This window comes from Hevea brasiliensis, chromosome 16 (genome assembly GCF_030052815.1).
Source record: "Hevea brasiliensis isolate MT/VB/25A 57/8 chromosome 16, ASM3005281v1, whole genome shotgun sequence".
Taxonomy (NCBI): Eukaryota; Viridiplantae; Streptophyta; class Magnoliopsida; order Malpighiales; family Euphorbiaceae; genus Hevea; species Hevea brasiliensis.
In genome coordinates, this window is record NC_079508.1 from 1254007 (window position 1) to 1276193 (window position 22187).

At 31.8% G+C, this 22187-nt stretch overlaps 1 protein-coding gene across 4 annotated transcripts; it reads left to right on the forward strand.

The window, feature by feature from the left end:
- The first annotated feature begins 9709 nt into the window (after positions 1-9709).
- Positions 9710-18951, forward strand: LOC110671161 (zinc finger CCCH domain-containing protein 16). Of its 4 annotated transcripts, none has more exons than XM_021833537.2 (11): positions 9710-9830; positions 10101-10287; positions 10542-10636; positions 10760-10855; positions 11323-11416; positions 15280-15497; positions 15678-15761; positions 15875-15981; positions 16116-16284; positions 16754-16826; positions 18704-18951. In XM_021833537.2, the coding sequence occupies exons 1-11, from the start codon at positions 9787-9789 to the stop codon at positions 18737-18739; spliced, it is 1203 nt and encodes a 400-aa protein (XP_021689229.2). In that variant the 5' UTR covers positions 9710-9786; the 3' UTR covers positions 18740-18951. The 4 variants fall into 4 exon arrangements, 2 of the variants coding, with proteins under 2 accessions (XP_021689229.2, XP_021689230.2); XM_021833538.2 differs by having other exon boundaries at positions 9772-9830; positions 16119-16284; XR_002498043.2 differs by lacking the exon at positions 18704-18951 and having other exon boundaries at positions 9772-9830; positions 15875-15995.
- The last annotated feature ends 3236 nt before the right edge of the window (positions 18952-22187 follow it).

Here is a 22187-nt window from a genome sequence, read left to right on the forward strand (position 1 = left end):
TGGACATGATTTCTAAATGAAAAATGGTCCATTTTGTGTCTAATTTCATTCCCAATTGACCTTATACCAATTCGGTTGGTAAATTTTAGTTTTAATCCCTGAAAGGGACCTAGGTTAAGCTGTCTGCATGCTGACCCTAACCAAATCCGAATTGAAACTTATTTCTAACAATTCACACACACCACAAATGGTCACAATTGACCATTTCTCAACTCAAGTAAGGTCAATAGTATTAATTGACCAATTCTCAACTTTTTTTCCAATTTTTCAAAATGCTCAAAACCCTAATTTACATAGAGTTCAAATCTAATACATTCAAAACATATATCCATACTTCACATGCACAACTCAACCTAAACAACCATTCAAACACCTCAACATCAGTCATATCAAACCCTAACTAAGGCTAGCCAAAATTTCCTTTTTGATCCCCCAACAAGTGTTTTCTTTTGATTTTAAGTTAATTTCTAAGTTACTTACACCAAGAACACAAGTATTAAACTAGAATTTTTAATTTAACTTACTAACCTTAAACTTTGAAGTTTAATCTTCAATTCCACTCCTCTTTTCTTCTTTCTTTCTTGCTCAATCCTCTTCTCAAGTGAGGTTATCAAGTTCTAATGGATTAATTTGGGGTCAAGGTAAGGTTTAGTGGTTAGAAGCAAGCTTAAAAACATGCTTTAATGGAGGTTTTTGGTGAGAGAAGAAATGGGATAGAGAGAGCTACGGGAATGAGGAGAAGAAGAAGAAAAATTTTGTCTTTTCAATTTTGTTTTTATCCCTTTAATTAACTTAGTCAAATAGAATAATTAAATGATAATTATTTATGAGGTAATGCTTAGGTCATGTAGGTCTGAATGTGAGTCCAGTATGTTTGGGCAGCCATAACTTGGGTTGTATAGGTTCAATTGGTGCAAGGCTAATTGGACATGAAATTAGATACATAATGGCACAACTTTGATGAAGGAACTCTGTCCAGAAAACAAACTTATGATGCCCTAAAAATTGATCAAATCCGGGTAGCACCAATTCTGCCTGGGCAAAATGACTATATGAATAGTGTTCATTCATTTGGTCATAAATCAGTGTAGAAAGGTCCAATTGACCTGAACTTTATATCAATGGAAAGCTTAGGCAAATTAGAATAACTTTCATGTAGAACACAAACTAAAATTCTGGACTTAACCAAATGAAATTGCTAGCTAAAATTGAACTATCAAATCTGGCAGAACCAAAATTGCCTAGAAATTCTGGGTAAAGGCAATCCGACTAGTTATGGTGAAATAGTCATAAATTGAGATAGAAAACTTCAAATGGGGTGATTCAAAAAGTTTAATGTAACTAGACACAATAAGGAACAACTTTGATGAAGAATATTTGGCCAAATTCTCATTGTAGAATGGTCTAATGGAACAATGAACTCTAGCACCCAAAACTGAAATTTTTTATTTATTCTTCATTGGTTAGAAGCAATGATTAGCAACTAATGCCAACACTTTTGGGAACCAAAATGTGGTAAATCTATGTGATTAAAACTCATGTAGCCATTATATATGAGAAAGTCAATATTTTGACTTAAATGATTAAATGAATACTAACCTTACATGTTAAGTACAAATATTCAAGAAATAACTTTGTAATGTGCCCTAGAACACCTAGTAAGACTAGTTTGGATAGGTTGACTGCCAATAGGGTTCAGTTAGCAGCATTGCACATGGCATTATGCCATTTTGTGATTTTATCGCTTTTAGCCATTCTGATATCAATATGATACTTGGCCTTGTGTCTAATGTTTATTACAACTTATTAGCTGTTCTATTGCACACCAGGAGACACATTGTGACCGATGGTGTGATGGCCTGAGGTACTTGGTACCCAGTATTAGTTTACCCGTTTATCCAGTCTAGTCATCCAGTATAGGTTACTTGGGCAATGAAAATGGAAATGGATAAATTTAAGTAAATAACTACTATAAACAATGCCATATGAATAATATTACAAATAAATTGTCTGTATGAGAAATTAGCATATACACTGCATAATTATTTTCTTTTTAGTTCTTTTTATTTTATTATTGGCACCACTATGCTGTATTGCTTAGCGCGTTGCTTTTTGCTACTCGTAGGTTCTGGAGAGACTGACAGAGAGCCTAGTAGACCACAGACTGGGTGAGACTTGCATACAAATCTATATAGTGTCCGTGTCACCTCACAGACTTCAGTGCATTGGTAGGATACTAGGTCCCATTTTGGTATTTTGTACTGTTTATATTTTGTAATTAAACTTTTATTTTATCATGTATAGTTGAAACTCATGTAATATATTTTGGTATTAATACAAATATTTGTAATTTGTGTTTATAAATGAAAATTTAGTATTTATTTATGATTTGTACATGATTATCATGTAAAATGAATGAATGATAAATATAAGAGTTTTTGAGAAATGGCTGAGAAATATTGAGATTATGTTGATACAATGGAGTTTGAGAATGATTAAAAATGTATTGGAAGTGTTTTTCATAGTTTCCAAAGAACTGTTTTATTCATTTTTAGCTGGTACTCTGTCGAATTTTTTATAAAATTTTCAGAACCTCAAATGAATTTATAATTTCAATAAATGACTTAAATGAGTTAAATTTCACAAATTGCACTTCATAACCATGAAGAAATATATTAAGGAAGGATAAAAATAATTGAGATAAAATATGGTGTTCCGGTACACTGTGTGGCATATCTTGCTCGGCTATACTGTAGACGGGTAAGGGGTGTCATATTTAGTGGTATCAAAGCACGGTTTAGTGCGATTCTGGGTCTAGATAGAGTCCATACCATGCATTGCATTTTTAAAAGTCGAGGTGATACTAATATAGATCTGTTTGTCTTTCTTATTTTGATTAGGATATGGACCCCACGTCACAGAGAGCAGTAGATGAGAAAGTGGAGAGTCATGCTTCACCTGCAGCTGAGACTGGGGGCCAAGGAGAACCTGCTCCACCAGCACCAGCAGTGGCTGCACAGCCTCCGCAGGCTATATTTCAGCAAATGGCTGAATTATTCAAATAAATAGCTGGGGTTATGCCACCACCACCACCTCCACAGTAAAAATCTCATCTGAAAAAACTGAGGAAATTCGGAGCTATGGACTTTTTGGGTAAGAGAGAAGAAGACTCAGTGGCAGCTGAAAACTGGTTAGACCGCACCATTCGGGTGTTGAAGCAACTTCACTGCACCCCAGATTAGAACTTGGAGGGTGCTATATCTCTACTACAAGATGATGCTTATCAGTGGTGGGACACTGTATCTGGGGAAGTCCGACCAGAGTTGGTAACTTGGGAGTTCTTCCTCATTGAATTCAGAAAGAAATATATGGGAAGTGTATACCTAGAAGACAGAAGAAGAGAGTTTATTAGTCTAAGGTAGAGGCAGCTATTAGTAGCGGAGTATGAGAAGGAGTTTGTCAGACTAAGCCACTACGGAAGAGAGATAGTCCCCACAGAAGCAGAGAGGTGCAGAAGGTTTGAAGAGGGGCTAAATGACAACATTAAAATAATGATCACTGCCTTGGGGATTACGGACTTCACAAAATTAGTTGAAGCCGCACTGAAAGTGGAAAAGGTCAGAGTGAGTGAACAGAATAGGAAAGATAGGTAGCGTAAGAGGGAATTTGGACTAGGGCAGTCAAGTATACCGACTGATAGTAAGAAGCATAAGGGTTCTGGTTCACAAGATCAGACACAGGGCCAGAGAGGTCAGATTGGGATATCTATAGCTAGCTCCTCGAGCACAGTAATGAGGGGATCAGCCCTAGTACCAGAATATATACACTGTGGCAAGAGACACAGAGGGGAGCGTCGATTATTAATTGGAGAGTGTTTCAAGTGTGGGGCTACGGATCACTTCATAAGAGATTGCCCTCAGAGGAGTGATTTAGAAGTTCCAGCATGAGCTGATAGACCTGCCCCCATAATGCAAAGGGGTAGAACACCTAGTAGAGCTGAGACGGCTGATATTTCACAGAAGATTATTTCTGAGACAGTCAAAGGGTGGCACCACGGGTATATGCCATAGAGACTAGAGAGGAGCCGAACCCAGACATTGATGAGGCAATACAAGGAAGTGAAGAAGCAAGGAGGTAGCAGCTCATTGATTACTTAAGTCAGGTAAATTTCGAGGACGAAATTTAAATTAGAGAGGAAGAGTTATAACATCCTCACTGTAGAAATTCCGTACATTCTACTGTTTCAGTGACCGGTGTCGGTCCGGACAGCTAAAAAATCTGGAAAAATATTTAGACTAGAGTGAGGAATCATAAATAACTCAAATATTAATAAGAAAAATTTTGAAAAAAATTTAGAAATAAAATACAACCAAGTTAAATGAGCTGGTGCCCTAGCGATGGGTAACCTAGTGAGAAGCTGCTGTCTTCACAGCTAGAAACCCTAAACCCAGGGGAAAATTTATGAAATAAATTTGGGGACTCCAGAGAAGAGTCATTGAGGTTTCAATGACATTAGAATGTTAAGAAAATGTTTAGAAAAATTTTTAGATCTATACAAACGATTTTGGCTCAATAAGCCAAACGGAAGGCATTTTGGTCATTTCGTCTTCAGAGATGATTTTTGGCCAACTTGTCCAGTTAAATAAATAATTTATATGACATAAAATATGAATAAATATTGCTAAAAATTTAATTAAAAATGAGTAGAAAAGAAAAGAAAAGAAAATGGAAGAAAATTTAAATTTTGACATCATGCTTATGCAATTAAAATATTTCCACCCAACTAAATTTTGACACACCATCATATACTATTTAAAAATGAATAAAAGAAGATAAAAATTGAAAAATCAAACATCCATCTTCAACCTTGGCTGCCGATTTTATAGAGAGAGAGAGAGAAGAAAAACCTCAATGAAAGCTTCATTGTGAGCTTGATTTCACCCACAAAACCATCTCAAAATCTCATCTTCCCTTCACAAAAAATTGTCCCTACCTCTAGAGCAATACTTGGGCAACAAAAAGAAGTGAAAACAAAGAAGTTTTTCAAGCTTGGGTAGGCACACAACAAGGTTAGTGCCAATTCCTTCTAAAAATTTTGTGTATACCTTATATGGAGTAGGAATTGAGTGAGAAAATTAAGTGGAATTAAACAAAATTTGCATGATGAATTTCTACTAATTTCGGCAGCCTTATGATCTCTTAGGGTTTCATCAATTTGATTGCATAATAGTTGTGTATGGCTGCCATTGAACATGATTTTGGTGTTTTAATTCATGGATTGTATGTATATAGAGAATTGAGATTGTTATAGTTAGGGTTTGGGGCACAAAATTTGGATTTTGTTCATGTGTTGGTACATGGAAGTTCTAATGGTCAATTAGTGACCATTTGGCTGAGTATAATGAAGAATTAAAGTGAATTGTAGCTTTGGATTTGAGGTTGGGTGTGCTGCCTTGAGTGCCCTGCAGGTCTGAATGTGAGTCCAGCATGTTTGGGCAGCTATAACTTGGGTTGTGTAGGTTTAATTGGTGCAAGGCCAATTGGATATAAAATTAGACACATAATGGCACAACTTTGATGAAGGAACTCTGTCCAGAAAACAAACTTATGATGCCTTAAAAATTGACCAAATCTGGGTAGCACCAATTCTGCCTAGGCAAAATGACCATATGAATAGTGTTCATTCATTTGGTCATAACTCAGTGTAGAAAGGTCCAATTGACCTGAAATTTATATCAATGGAAAGCTTAGGCAAATTAGAACAACTTTTATGTAGAACACAAACTAAAATTCTGGACTTAGGTAAATGAAATTACTAGCTAAAATTAAACTACCAAATCTGACAGAACCAAAATTGCCCAGAAATTATGGGTAAAGGCAATCTGACTAGTTATGGTGAAATAGCCATAACTTGAGATAGAAAACTCCAAATGGGGTGATTCAAAAAGTAAAATGTAACTAGACACAATAAGGAACAACTTTGATGAAGAATATTTGATCAAATTCTCACTGTAAGATAGCCTAATAGAATAATGAACTCTAGCACCCAAAACTGAAATTTCTGATTTATTCTCCATTGGTTAGAAGCAATGATTGACAACTAATGCCAACACTTTTGGGAACCAAAATGTGGTAAATCTATGTGATTAAAACTCATGTAACCATTATATATGAGAAAGTCAATATTTTGACTTAAATGACCAAATAAATAGTAACCTTACATGTTAAGTATAAATATTCAAGAAATAACTTTGTAATATGCCCTAGTACACCTAATAAGATTGGTTTGGATAGGTTGGCATGCCAATAGGGTTCAGTTAGCAGTACTGAATATGGCATTATGTCATTCTGTGATTTTATGGCTTTTAGCCATTCTGATATCAGTGTGATATTTAGCTTTGTGCCCAATGTTTATTACAGCTTATTAGCAGTTCTGTTGCACACCGGAAGACACATTGTGACCAATGGTGTGACAGCCCAAGGTACTTGGTACCCAGTGCCAGTTTACCTATTTATCCAGTCTAGTTATCCAGTATAGGTTACTTGGGCAACAAAAATGGAAATGGATAAATTTAAGTAAATAACTAATATAAACAACGTCATATGAATAATATTATAAATAAATTGTCTGTATGAGAAATTAGCATATACACTGTATAATTATTTTCTTTTTAGTTCTTTTTATTTTATTATTGGCACCACTAAGCTGTATTGTTTAGCGAGCTGCTTTTTGCCACACGTAGGTTCCGGAGAGACTGACAAAGAGTCCAGTAGACCACAGACTGGGTGAGACTTGCATACAGATCTACATAGTGTCCATGTCACCTCACAGACTTCAGTGCATTGGTAGGATACTAGGTCCCATTTTGATATTTTGTACTGTTTGTATTTTGTAATTAAACTTTTATTTTATCATGTATAGTTGAAATTCATGTAATATATTTTGGTATTAATGCAAATATTTGTAATTTGTGTTTATAAATACAAATTTAGTATTTATTTATGATTTGTACATGATTATCATGTAAAATGAATGAATGATAAATAGAAGAATTTTTGAGAAATGGTTGAGAAATATTGAGATTATGTTGATAATGGAGTTTGGGAATGATTGAAAATGTATTGGAAGTGTTTTTCATAGGTTCCAAAAAACTGTTTTATTCATTTTTAGCCGGTATTCTGCCGGATTTTCTATAAAATTTTCGGAACCTCAAATGAATTTATAATTTCAATAAATGAGTTAAATTTCACAAATTGCACTTCATAATTATGAAGAAATAAATTAAGAAAGGATAAAAATAATTGAGATAAAACATAGTGTTTGGTACACTGTGTGGCATATCTTGCTCGGCTATACTATAGACGAGTAAGGAGTGTCACAAAGTCAAGCTGTTTTGCCCAGGAACTTTGTTTATCAAGAATAAATTAGATAGAATAAGACTTTATCCCCGTTTACTCAAGATAACTGATTCCCTTTTTACTGAATACCTATCTTCATATGCAACTAGTCGAGGCCAACGCATGCTTATATACCCATACCTAGTACAAGTATGTAAGTAGTATCAAGCTCAAACCATCTATTTATGAGACACATGCACTAGTATAATCTAGATGACAGTATATAGGTAAGAGTAAACTTCATGTAATTATCATCTATGCGTCACTGGTTCAACCCATTTATCTTATAAATGCCCACTATATTTGTCCCAACATCCTAATGTTAGAAGGAAAGAGATTCACCTTTCCACTTTTATTAGTGTCATATACTAATCCGTGGAAATAAATAGAGGCGACAGTTTAGCTAAAAGTATTGTCAGTATTATCTAAACACTAAACCAACCACATATCTCTAAGCTAAACCATATGCATAGTGGATGGATGCAACCTCAGCAGAGATTACTACACTTCTCTAGAATCATACATGGACATTAGCTCCTAAACCAAAAGATAAGAATATTATTAGCAATAAGTGGATATTTTAGATCAAAAGACATACTGATGGCTTAATTGAACATTGCAAGGCTATACTTGTACCAAAAAGGATATTCCTAACAGGATGGCATTGATTATAATGAGACCTTTAGCCCTATTGTCAAAATGACTACTATTAGAATAGAATTTTCCTTAGCTATAATGTATGGATGGTTCACTCGCTAATTGGACATAACTAATGCCCTTCTTCATGGTTTTCTATATCATGACATTTATATGGAGAAACTGAAAGGTCGTTGATTTTACATATCCTGATTATGTTTTTAAATTGCAAAAATCATTGTATGGTCTCCAGCAAGCACCAAGGGCATAGTTTCATCGCCTCACATCTATTTTGACCACTCTTGACTTTCAACCATCCAAGGCTGACCACTTTTCATTTTTAATGAAGATACTCTTCACTTATTTTTTTTTTAATTTATGTGGATGACATCTTGGTTACATTTTCAAATGAGGCAAAATTGGAATGGTTTCTTCACAAATTAAAAGTTACTTTTCTAGTCCATGATTTGGGGCATTTACACTATTTACTTAGTGTAGAAGCAAAACATTTGTTAACTGGTTTACTTTTTAACCAATAGAAGTACATTCAAAACTTACTTGTTCATGCTCAAATGGAAAACTGTAAACTGTGCTCAACTCCTGTGGCAAATAGTCTTGTGCTCACAAAATCTTTTTGTGATCCTTTTGACAATGATGTTTTATATCGTTGAATTGTAGGAGCTCTTCAATATGTCACTCTCACCAGATTGAACATTACATTTACAGTTAACAAATTGTGTCAATTTTTGCACAGCCCGACAATAGAGCACTAGAAAGCCATAAAATGACTCTTTTGTTATCTACGACACACATGGAACCATTTTTTATTTATTGCTAAATCATCATATACATGTTTACAATGCTATTCAAATAGTGATTGGGCTGGGGATCCTAATGATAGATGATCCACAAATGGCTATGTAGTGTACCTAAATCGCAACTTGATTTCTTGGATTGCAAAGAAATGATCAACAATTGCTAGGTCTTCAACCAAAAGTGAACACAAGGCTCTAGTAAATGCAATGGCTGAATTGATGTGGGTTCAATTCTATTATGAGAGAAATGATTTCTTACTTTGCATTCGATAACATAGTGGTGTCGATAATATTGCAGCAATTTATTTAAGTTTAAACCTAGTTTTTCATGCTTGAACAAAACATATAGAATTTGACTAACATTTTTTCGAGAGTGGTCAACATTGGTAACATTCAGATACAAGTTATCCCTTCTTAAGATCAAATAGCAAACATTTTTACCAAGCTATTGGGAAGAAAATTGTTTGAGCAACATAGAGACATGTTGAGACTTCTGTGCCATTCATCATCATTTGAGGGGGTTGTTAGAATATGTATAATATCTTTATCCATATCATTATACAATAATGTTTGTTGCACATATTTATCTTGTACAGGTCATATATATACCCCACATATTCACAATTAATAGAAAATTCTCAAACTCTTCTAAATATCTAATTCTCTACATGACTATTTTGCTAATAGAAGAAAATTTCAGGAACCAAATTATTTCAAATTTAAAAGTATTTAACAATAAGGATTAACTTATTAATAGAAATTAAATTTAAGAATTAAATTGTTACTAAAAAAAGGACTAATATGTGGGTTTGCTATACCTCAAGGGCTAAGTTGTAAATTACCGTATATACATATAAACACACACGCCCAGTGGAAAACGGCGATTGAAACTGGTGAATGCATAGAAAGAGTAGAAGTGAGATTGTTAGCGCTAAAGATGCCTATCAAGAAGGAACTCTGCAGAAACTTTCAGCGTGGAAGGTCACTTTCTTCATCTCCTTATTCTGCTAGCTCACTTCTTGTTCTTGTAATTCAATTGCTGCCTGTGTTAAGTTTTTGATAGTTTCAAGAGATTTGGGAAGAAAAAAGTGTGAGAAACAGTGAGAAAACGAGGGAAAGTGAGAGTTTTATAGTTTTAATTTCAGTTTGTCTATGAATTTTACTGAATTTTGTATAAGCTTAGTTTTCCCATCTTTAGTTTTCTGTAATTAGAATTGGGTTTTTTGGTTGCTTAGATTTTTCCCTTTGCAGTTGTCAATACGGTGAAAGGTGCAAATTTCTTCATGTCACTCCACAACAACAGCAAAAACCTAATAATAATGCCTTTGGATTTGGCTCACAGCAGCAGCAGCAGCAGAATCGTTTTTCTAATCCATTTGGATTTGGCGTTCAATCAAAACCCCCCAATGATTTTGCGAATAAGCAGCAACAATTCAAGGTTAATTTTCTTCCTCATTTATTGTTGATGTTTTTCTCTCAATGGAAGAGTTCATTCAATTAAATCCCCCATTTATCCTTTTATTTTTTCGGCGGGAAAGGGAATCAGGGTTTGAACCCCAAGTTGTTTCTAATGTGTGGCAGGTACCTGACCACTAAGCTTTTAGCCCGATGGCTGGCATTTTCAATGTATCTGTAGATTAAATAAAACAATTGTCATGATATTTTAGTGATCATAACTTGCTTATGGACTAGCCTTTTGAAAATAAATGGACCCGTTTCTCCCCCATATCCAATGGTGGTACGTCGTCCCGACAACCAGATAATCAACCTCAAGCAGTGAATCATAAGTGAGTACTTGTTCTGCTGTTACTTGTTTGATTTCTTCTGGCTGTTGCTCTATAGGATTTAATAGTTTCTTTATCTTCTTCAACACTTGACTATTATCCTGATGAGCTGACGTATATGTGAAGGTGCACAGATCCTGACTCTTGCAAGCGTCTGATTGTTGAAGATTTTGAGCACGAGAAACCACTTTGGAAGCTTACATGCTATGGTCACTTAAAAAAGTATGTTGGACGACCACATCACTCTTGCACTTTCAGAGATCCAGGATTTAAATCCTATATTCTGGTGTGAGATTAAATTTAAAAGGACCACTTCGTTTATATATATATATATATATATATATATATATATATGTAGAGAGAGAGAGAGAGAGAGAGAGAGAGAGAGAGAGAACATAAACAATGAGATGGTATCATGGGTCATGAAGTAGATTAGTAGCTAACTGATCATCTACTGAGTGCCTACACTTAATTCTTGTGACCATCACTGATTGTACAAACGTTGCTAATTGTCAAATTTATTTATGACAAACTCAAGATATATTGGACGATCCTACTTATTTTTTATGACCATCAATTTTGTTTCTTTATGGAGTTGCACTATTGACCAACAAATTTTTTTATTTATTTTTATTCTAGTCATTTGTAACTTTGCATTGGATTGCTTAATCTATTTGTTTTCTGTGCAGTGGTCCTTGTGACATTGTTGGTGATATCAGTTATGAAGAATTGCGGGCTGCTGCATATGACGATGCTAAGCATGGATTGAGCTTGCAATCAATTGTAAGAAATTGTGGAAAACTGCGTTGCCAATCTACTTTTATTCATAAATGTTGACACTTTTATGATATTTGTGTTGCTGTCACTGTTTGCTTCATATTTCTGCTTGCAATTTGTTCTCAAATTTATTGCTTGTGGTGAAATATCCCGGGTCTCTGGAAGTTATTGAGTTCTACAAATTAACTGAATTTAGGAAAGTGGGAATGCTAAAAATTGAATACAAATTATATTATATGTTGCCGCAACCATAAGGACTTGAAAGTCCAGAAAGAATGCAAGAAAGTGGAACCTTTCTGATTGAAAAATAAAGCAGATAGATAAGGGAGTTGATTTTCTAGCATATTCTAACTATGAACCTATGATATCTTAAAGTGAAACTTTTGTAGATATTGTTTTATAGATATCTATATGGCATGGCATATATAGAAATGATAATGTTTTTGTTTCTCAATAAATATTTTGATCAATTACAAGGAGAAAAAAAAAAATGACTTCTGCAGTATCATATTCATCAAAGATACACCTCAGCGGCTCAGCCTCAGGTGTGTTGGCTTCAATTGTATCCAAGCCCTAGGTCATACACCCTGGTTGATCTCAAGCTACCCTCTATCTCTAAGATGCACACTGGGGCTCCTAAACACACCTTTCGGGGTCCCTTGGCCTGTGCGTTAGGATTTGGGAACTTGGGAGATTCTATTTTTGCATTTTTAATTTTACACTTGTATCATCAAAGTTTATCTTTTTGTGCTTTGTACCTTTATGATTTGGTTTTGACCATTGAAGGACACATTTATGTTGATAATTACACAGAATGCACTCTTTAATAGGTGAATACGATATCATTTGGTTCTTAAATCACAAAATAAAGTCCTTGTCAATTGAACTAGCTAGTGTAGGTTAAACAAAAATGCTTCAATTGGTGGGTCTACAACATTAGAAATTATAAATTTGTCTTACTTGACAAAAGGTTTATTATAAAGAATAACTGCATCGCAGGGGACGGGATAATTTGAGGAAGATGGATGAAGAGGAGGAAGATATTGAGGAGCTTAACTCCAAAAGAAATAAGTTGTTTTCTTTATGATGATGAGGGTTGCTATTTGTTTTTCCATGTCTTGCATTGCATGTCATAATTTGAGGTTTATGTGTTTTGAAGCTGATTGTTATTTTCTTTGTATTCTCATGTGCATGTTGTTTTTGCTGAATTAATGTGTGTAGTCATCTTTTGTAGTAACTAGCCATTTTGCACATCAGTTGGGTGTGAAATTTTGTGACTCTATGAACTCGTGAAAGTATTCATTTTTATATTAGTGATATATATATATTTATTGTAATTAATAACTACATGAATTTAAAAAAAAAAGTAGGCTGATGTTGATGGATGATAATAATATTTATAATACTAATAATTGATTGTTTTAGCATATAGAAAATGTGGAAGATTTCTCTATTATAAGTACTGCCGTTTTGACATTGTGTGTATGTGTGTGTGTAAAACCTAATCCTTTATCCTTCATTTTCTCTCACAACCGCTCTGCTCAGTTTCTCCGCACCCTCCCTCTCTCCGTGACTCTGCCATCAGTTCCTTCAACAAAGAGCACTAGAAATCCCCCTCAAGCCTTGTCTTTCACTGCTGCAACTTACAGAGGAAGAAATCAGTTTTTGTCTTCTTCACTTATTATTCTATTTATTCTATTTCCTACTTAAATTTCATTTTCTCTATTCTGTTTGGTTGTTAATTTCCAAATCTTAGGTCTACCTGCACTAGATGAGTCGTTAGCTTTAAGATCTGTGTTTTTTCTCTAATTTTAGACACATTTGGTTGTGTATTCTATAATAAAAGTTCAATATTTTGAGTGCTCATCCTCTTGTTTTAGTTGATTTGGTGTAGTTTGGTTGATCTAATCTCTGTTCTTATATGCACATATTAAAGTTGATGTATCACGTATGCTTTTCAAATCCCTAAATCCCAATATGAATTGCTGTTTCAATGTAAATCTGTTTGAACATGTTGATCTAGCGACTTGTAATTTTTAATTTTAATTGATTGTTGAAATTGGAAGACGAAAAGAACTGATTTTGTTTTCAGAACTGGGTTTTGTTAGTTGCTGAATTGGGGAGCATAACTGATGTTGCTGAATTGGGGAGAATAACTGATGGACCAAACTGATTTATTTCGGTTTGGTTCAGTTTGGTTGGTCTCTATAATTTGGTTCAATTTGGTTATTTTAAAAAATATTTTTTTTATTTGGGTTCGATTCACAACCCAACCAATCGACTGCACACGCCTAATTGACAATGGTGAATTAAAAATGTAATTTTGCTATCTTAAAGACAATATGATAACCTATAGAGAGAGAAACTATAGACCAAAAAAATTAATTCAAATAATTCTTTTGTTTAGAAGAATAAATAAGGAAACACCAAGATATATATGTTATTAAAAATTTAAAGGGGTAAAATTATAAAACAATAATTTGTATTGTTCTTTCAAATACCAAGAATTCTTTGATAGGGTTATTAGTCCAACAGAAGATCCTGAATATCATTCATATGATTGTATTGCACACTTAGATCTGTTATACTAAAATGGTAAAGTAAATTTGATTTACTATCAGTGACCACTTACCCTGACGTTTAAAAGGTATTTTGGCCTTAAAAAGGGCACATCCTTGCATGTTTGGGGTGGTCATTCGGGGCAGTTGTCTAATTGCACGCTTGGGCCTGTACATACATATATATATATTGAAAACCATTGTGTTGGTTATGCACACGAGAAAAAGCAACTCAGTGAATAAGTCTAGAATAAACAAATAAGACCACGATCAAGACTGTACATACACAGAGGGTAAGAGACTTGAGAAGTTGAGTGAGAAACAAGGCTTAGGTAAGAAGTTAAGTCTTTTTTATATCTTTATTCATTATATATAACTCAGTTTATTGGATTTCTTGCTCTCTTCCAAATTTGTGATTTTTCATCAAGATCATACAAGAGCCTCCGGTTCTTTAAGAGGGAAAAAAAAAAGCGTTAAATTGAGAACCTTGGGTTATTGCATCAAAACGAAAACTGAACCTTTGTTGATTCTAAGAGAGCTTCTGGTTCTCCTTCAAAAATAAAATAAAATAAAATAAACAAATAAAAAGAGAACCTTTGGTTCTTAATCAATTTAGGAGAATCTATAGTTCTCCTCATCAATAATCAAAGGACCTTTATTTCTTAAATCTTGTGAATCAAAGAATATCGAAGCCTTTGGTTCTTACAAGTTTCTTTATTCCAAAGCCCCCTGATTCCAAATAAAAAAAAATCTAATTAAGAAACTTTGGTTCTTAAATTCTCATGAAATGAAGAAAATAACCTTACACGAAATTTGTGTCAAAAACTTATGGTTTTTATGCAAATTAAAATATGCCACCAAAAGTTAAGTCAAAGAACCTTTGGCTCTCTAAATGCATAAAATGGGGAGCTTTTTAGCTCCAATACTTGGTTGATTTGATATTATGTGTATATCAGTTTAATAAAATTTGACATTTTATGGAACAGAAAACAAATTTTTGTAAAAATGAGTTTTCCAAGTGGTCGAGTTACTGGTAGGTTTGGTAATAATTCTACTGTCTACAGAAAGTAGATGGATGAATTTTTATGATACAAAATTTGTTCTTCTATGAAAGCTTCCTTGCGACGTGTTTAATGAGCAACATTTTAGGTCTTCCTGGATGTGCTCTATGTAGAAGTAGAACATTCCATGTTTGTATCTTTTCATTTCATATGTTATTGTAATTACAGATATTATGTTGTAGTTTATATACATGATTGCAAGTCGAGATATTGCTGCTTTTGTTCATTTATTGAAAAACCCTTATGCCAGGTTGAGAGAGAGAGAAATTTGCTTAATTCCAAGTTGACCGAGTTTGAGAACCTGCTTCGTAATCCTTATGTAGCACCTCAAAATTCTGCTCTTAGCCAGGGTACATTTCCCGGAGTCACTCCCAATGCAATATCAACTACTGGTGAAAATAATGCCCCCCCTGCAGTGTCCAGTTTCAGTCAACTGGGTGCATCACTTAATATGGGGTCTACAACAAGGCATGCATCTTTACTTGCATTCAAGTTTTAGTTGGTGTTTTATTTTTTTTTATTTTTTTTTTCTATCATTTAAATGTTCTGCTATTTTTTTTCCCTTTTCCAAGGCTGCCCACTATGCTTTAAGAATTCTACTAAGACTTTTAGAATCTTGTTTAGCAAGTTTTACATCTCTTTTCGCAGGCCTTCTGCACCATTAAATAATCCCTTTGGGCAACCAAATCTCTTCTCAAATTCTAGCCAGAGTTTCAGTACATTTGGAATAAGGCAAGGATATGTTCTAGCATTCTAATTTTTGTTTGATATCATTCTTGAAAACAAGATGTTGTTCCTATGCTTGCCTTCTGCTTTTGGTAACTTGTCATGGAATTTTTCTTTAGGCCCTCTGCATCGTCAAATAATGCTTTTGGGCAACCAAATTTCTTCTCTAATGCAAGCCAAACCTCAAGTGCGTTTGGGACAAACAGTTTCACACCTGCAAATGCTGGTAGAATTTTGAAGGTCTTGTTGTTTGCATTATTCATGTGCATGCATTTATATGATGCCTATAATCATCAGTATAGATTCAATCAGCATCCAACTTCCTAACCAGGCATTTGGAAATCTTTTCCTCAAGTGCAGCAGGCTTCAGCAGTAGAACAATCAACAATCAAAGTAGTCCGTTTTCTTCAGCAGTGTCAACAGAAATGACTAATTTGTCTAGGTCTAGCGCTCAGCCTCTCATTATTTCCAATGCACCTAATTCAGCTTCTAATGCAGTTGAGCCAGTAACTAAACATGTTCAGTCAGTGTAAGTATATAGAGAAGCTGTCTTTAAATCCAGTTGGCAGAAGTTGCTTTCTTATGTTTCTTGAGAATTTGAGTTCCAAGTTGAGAAATTATCAGTGTACAATAATATGGGTTTATAGTGCTAATCTAAAATTATTCATTGTTTTTGTGTGAGAGAGTAAGGGTTTGAGAACATTTAATCTGCTACTGCACTTTTTAACAAAAGGTCAGCAAAATGCATACTACTGTCCATTATAGCTCCATAAAGGAACAAATGTCTGCATCCCCTCTCAATTTGTCTTTATAATTGCCATGATTCTCATTTGTCTTGACATTTTGTCATCTTTATATGACAATCAATTTGACGACAACAACAGATGTTGTGCCAGATAGTCCTGTAGATAGTTTGAAAAATGAGTAAAATGTGATCTTATTTGTATTAGGAATATATGCATATGATTAAATTTGATCTTTTTCTTGCAATCTGACAGCAACGGCATGCAAAGAGGAACTGTTTCTGGGGATGCAAGTATTTGGTTAAAAGAAAACTGGATCCCTGGAGAGGTAAATGCTTTTGATATGCTTTATTTATAACAACACTTGCATTTTGTTTTCGCTCTTAAAAGTTTATGAAATAAGAAATTAAATTTTTGTTGAACTTGCCAAAACTCAGAAGCACAAAAAGAATTTGAGAAACTGAAATTTGTTAGCAGCTAAAAAATGTCATTAATGCAGCTGAATGTTCATTTAAACTCATAACTAAGCCTTAATCTCAATCTAGCTGATAGGAGTAAGCATTTGATTAACCAAACTGAATTCCTAACTAACCAAAACTTTTAACAGTTATAAAATAATAACTGAACTGAGCTAAATTTAGTAGGAAACTGAGCGTAATGAGGATGGGAATTAGGAGGGAAATGTACATTGGCAATCAGACAACTAGTTGCAAAATAGCAAGGAAATGTACTTTGTCTATATTATAGGCGAAATACTCCTTCTTTCTACTCCTTCCAACCAAACATGGTGTTATAACCAAATTATTATAATTTATATAGAATTAGTAAAAAAAAATGTAATGTTAACTATATATAAAATGTTAATTTATATATTAATTAATGAAAATTGGTTATTAAAGTGGTGTTTGGTACAAGTTAAACAAAAAGGAAACAAAGAGAAGGGAAGAACAAGAGAGAAAGGGGGAATTTGAGAGAGGCAGCTTTGTATCCTTAGAATTCTATAGAATATCCTCACGGTGTAGACAACCATTTCTGCAGTAAAAGGCTCCCCCTGCATTTACCAGTAGAACATTAGCCATAAAAGTATTGCGGACTAATTCTTGTCCATGAGCTAAAGCTCAATGCTGACAAATTCACCCCTCAGATTCTTAGCTACAGCTGCGTCGAAGAAGTTATGAGTACTTCTAGAATCTATCAAAACATTCTTCTTGAAGTTTCTCCAAGTCTGCATGGTTTGATTGCAAATTTGGATTAAGATTTGAGACCCGTTAAGGGTATACATGGACAGCTGGTGACCCTTATATGCAGGCACATCATAACAGAACTCCTGGCCTTCATTAACTTCTTCTATAGTCTCATTATTGAGTTCTTGGATAAAATCATGTCAAATATCTTGTTTTAACACCTTTGACCAGGTGTCTTTTTTCTTATCACAACGAAAACACAAACCTCTTTGGGTTTTGAATGGTTCTGGTTGTTGGTAGTGTTCTTGGAAATCAAGTTGTTTTCATCAAGGATGGTTAATATTCCAGGTTGGTTGCTATTTGAATTATTTTTTGGTTTATGACTGGTCAAGGTCACAGAGGGGGTGGTTAAGGATTTAAGGCAGTGATTTTGGTGTATGGTTTTGGATGGTTGCGCAATAGACGTTCCTTTCTTCCATTGGATTGCTGAGGTCTCCAAGGTTGTGTATGTGGCTCCTAGTAATTAAAGGGTCCATCAAAGTAGCTTCTCTAGCTTTTTTAATGTCTGCACCTGCTAACATTGCCGTTATCATTGTTTAGAAATCTGAGTCTTGGCATTATTGGTTTGGAATTGCATGCAGCAACAGCTATCTTAATCTAAAATTAGTTAGCATCTCTATATGGATCTTTTTTCGTCATTCAACTCTATTTGAGATTAGTTTCACATCAATATTTAAAAATTGCAAAATTTTTTTTATACTATTTTCCTTCACGGCATTTAAAGTCTCTTAACTTTCCTCATTTCTGTCGCTAATTTATCCAATTTCCATGCAGGAGCAGTTTTTTTACATTGGACATGACTAAATCATTTTAATCGACTCTCTTATTTTATCCTTCCTTTGTGGAATATGATCGTTACTAATTTTATCTTTTTTTTTTTTGGAATTAACAAGTGCAAATAAAATTTGGATTGATATACTAGTAATGTTGGTGATAACACGCACTTTCTTATGCATAACAGATTCCTGAAGAGGCACCTCCGGATCAATATATTTAACAGAGATATTCTTTTTCCTGATATGTATTTTTATATCAGCAGTGTAGCTGATGAGCTATGAACTACTAAGCGGCTGCATTCACTTGCCATTAGAGCGTGTGGGGGCCACTAAAGACAATTTGGAATTTGTGGTTTAATCACCGCTTATAGAGGTACCAAGTGTGACTGAATTTGATTGCTCCTTTGCATCGATTTTAATCTTTTAAATAGCATTTGGCACTTATTTATTTATTTATTATTTTCGCAATATATATATATATATACATATATAAGAATAAAGGCTAAACTTGTGAACAGGTAAAATATAATTTATTTTTTTATATTATTTTTTATTTTTTAAATTAACTTTAAAGTTTATATAAATTTAAAATTTTTAATCTTAATTAAGCCTTTTTTATTGCAATTAGAAATTCATGTTATCTAAAAAAAAATTCTTATTTAAAAAAAAAATTGATCAATTTTTATAAAAAGTAAGTAAAAATCTAAAATTCATGTTTTCCGTAAGAAAAGTCAACTACTCTTAAGTGCTTTTAATTTTATTTTGTATAGCCCTTTTTTCTGTGATCCATTTTTAATTAATTATTAAATTTATTTCTTATTATAATATATGATAAATATAAATGATAATGTTTTATATTAATAAATAAATAATATATTATTCTATTTATGTTTTATTAAATTAATAAATTAACTTTGAATTTATATTTTAATATTTCTATATATTATTTCTTTAATTAATTTACTCTATATATTATAATTTACACATCTATTAAAAATATAAATATGAAAAATATAAATAAGGAGGGAATTTCCTAATAAGTAATTTTATTAATAATAATGTACAATAATTTGTGATTTAAATTTAAAAATTATAAAAATAAACATAAATTAAAATCTAATAGAACAACTTCACTTTTTTATAATTTTAATTTAGATTAGATATTGAGTAATTAAAAAAAATTGAATGTAAGAGTATTAGGATTAGAATTGTAGTAAAATTAGTCGGATTATTTATTAGTTTATTTTAATAACATAGGTTAATAAGTATTTTCATATTTATAATCATATTATAAAATTTTGTTTATGATAAAATTTTAATTAGTTATAATTTTATTTTAAGTGTTAATAAATAAATAAAATATTAAAATATTATTTTTTATTATTTTAAATTAACTGACATATATCAATAAAATGATAAAACAACTAAAGTTATAAAAAAAAAAAAACACATCCCACGTAATAATTTTAAAATATTATTATTAAAATTTTTAGATTTAAAATGTAAAAAATGTTTTTTAAAAAATTGAAAAAAAAATTATTCACTTTTCTAATGTAATAAAAAATTTAATTAAAAGAAATATTGACTTTTAAAAGATGTAGTAAAAAAGATTTTTTTTGTTAAAGATTTTTAGATCATTATTTTTTTATAAGATCATATTTTAATAGCTGAAATTTAAAAGTATTTAAATAAAAAGTTAATATTTAATAAAAATTGATATTTAATATAATAATTTAATTTTTTATATAAAAAAATAAAGATAAAAAAAGAGATTATGTTGCATTTTAATTTTTTAAATACTTTTACTAAGTTAGATGACACAGAGTTCATACCTTTTTATTTGTAAATTTTTAAAAATAGATGATTAATTATTGATAAAAACAAAGTATCTATAATTTTTTTTTATTAAATAACAAATCTTCTTAACTCTTATATATTATAATAAAATCCTATTTAAAATTATAATACTCATACTAATTTTTATTTAACAATTTTTTTTAAAAAAAAAGACCTATTCCATTTCAAATTTAATAAGTGTTATTTGATTTTAAAATTTTTTTCCTGATATTTGCTTTTAATCTTATTTTAATTTGACTTTGATTAAGCCCCGTATAAGCTTATAAGAGAATTTTGTTTTAAAATAAAATTTTTACTATTATTTTTTTAATGGCCTTTAAGCGATTGGAGGAAAAATAAGCTTGATCGATTATTCTATTTTATAATAATCATAGTTTTGAATTTCGATCCGATTCGGTGGGTTAAAGGGTACAACTCGTGAATCGGTCTTGCAAATGATTTGGTCCATCCTCAAAATCCTTTTCATATCAAAACTGGTAAAAAATAATTTTTTTAATTCACTTATTCGATAAAAAAAAATAAATTTTTTTAACCCTTCTTGAAATAATCCTTACTTCAAAGAAAATGTAGCTCACATTCTCTTCCTTTATTCTCTCTCCTTGAATATTCAATTAGATTGCTTGATTTTCTTCATTTCCACTCTCATCTATGTTCCCTCTTAGTGCAGGTTAGACTTCAATAGTAAGTCTCTTTTTATTTCTCTTGTTTTAAATGGTTTCTTGAATTAATTTTTCTTTAATCACATTGTTTGGGAGGACAATTTAATTATTCTTCAAATGAAGCTTTGATATTTGTGACTTTTATAACATAAGATTATTAAATACTTTTATAGTGGCAAATTTCAAGCAATTTGATATGTTTTTGTGGAATTTTCGGTTATGATTTTTGTACTGTAATAGTCAGTGGCATGAATCTTCAACGTGAAAGAGAAGAATTTATGAGTGTATATATATACACTTATTCTACATAATTATTTTCTGAAAAACTAAATAAAAAATAAATCGAAATAGTATTGAGAAATATTTGATATATATAAACCTAAATAATTGACAATTCTTGTATTTATTATGTCTTTTTATTTGTAATTGCTCAGTTGATTCCATTGAATATGATAATTTGTATAGGACTTATAATATTATTATATAAAATTTTTATGTTATGGTCTAATTCAATACTGATTGAATCTTAAACCTTTAATTTCTTGCCTTTACCAATTTCTAGACCAAGCCGGTGTAAAAATCATGAGTATAACTATTACAAAATAATAATATAATATTTTAAAATGATTTAAATTTTTCTTACACAATCATGTCTTTTTTTTTTTTCCCTCTCTTTGAAAAAAATTACCTAGGTCATATTTTTGTTAAAATTTGGACCCTTTTATTTAATGGACATAAAAATCCATTAAAACTCAATCTCTTAATGCCATTTAAATATTAATAAATTTAATAGATAAATATGTAAAAATAAAAAAATATATAGATATAAATCTAAAAGAAAAAAAATTGTGATAAAAAATTTTCTTTTCCTTATATGTGTTGTCCTAATTGACAAAAAGATAAATATAGAAATGTAAATAACATATGAACAAATTAAATTTAAAAAAAAAAAAAACCAATTACAACAATATAATGAATAAAATTCTCTAATAAAATCCACATAAGGTCTATAATATATTATAAATGCGCGTGTGCACCTATAATTTATTATTAATTTAAAAATATTTAATATTTGTTAAAATATAAATATTTAATTTTATCATAACGTTTTATTATATTATTGATTATTAGTACTGAATTACATTTATAATAA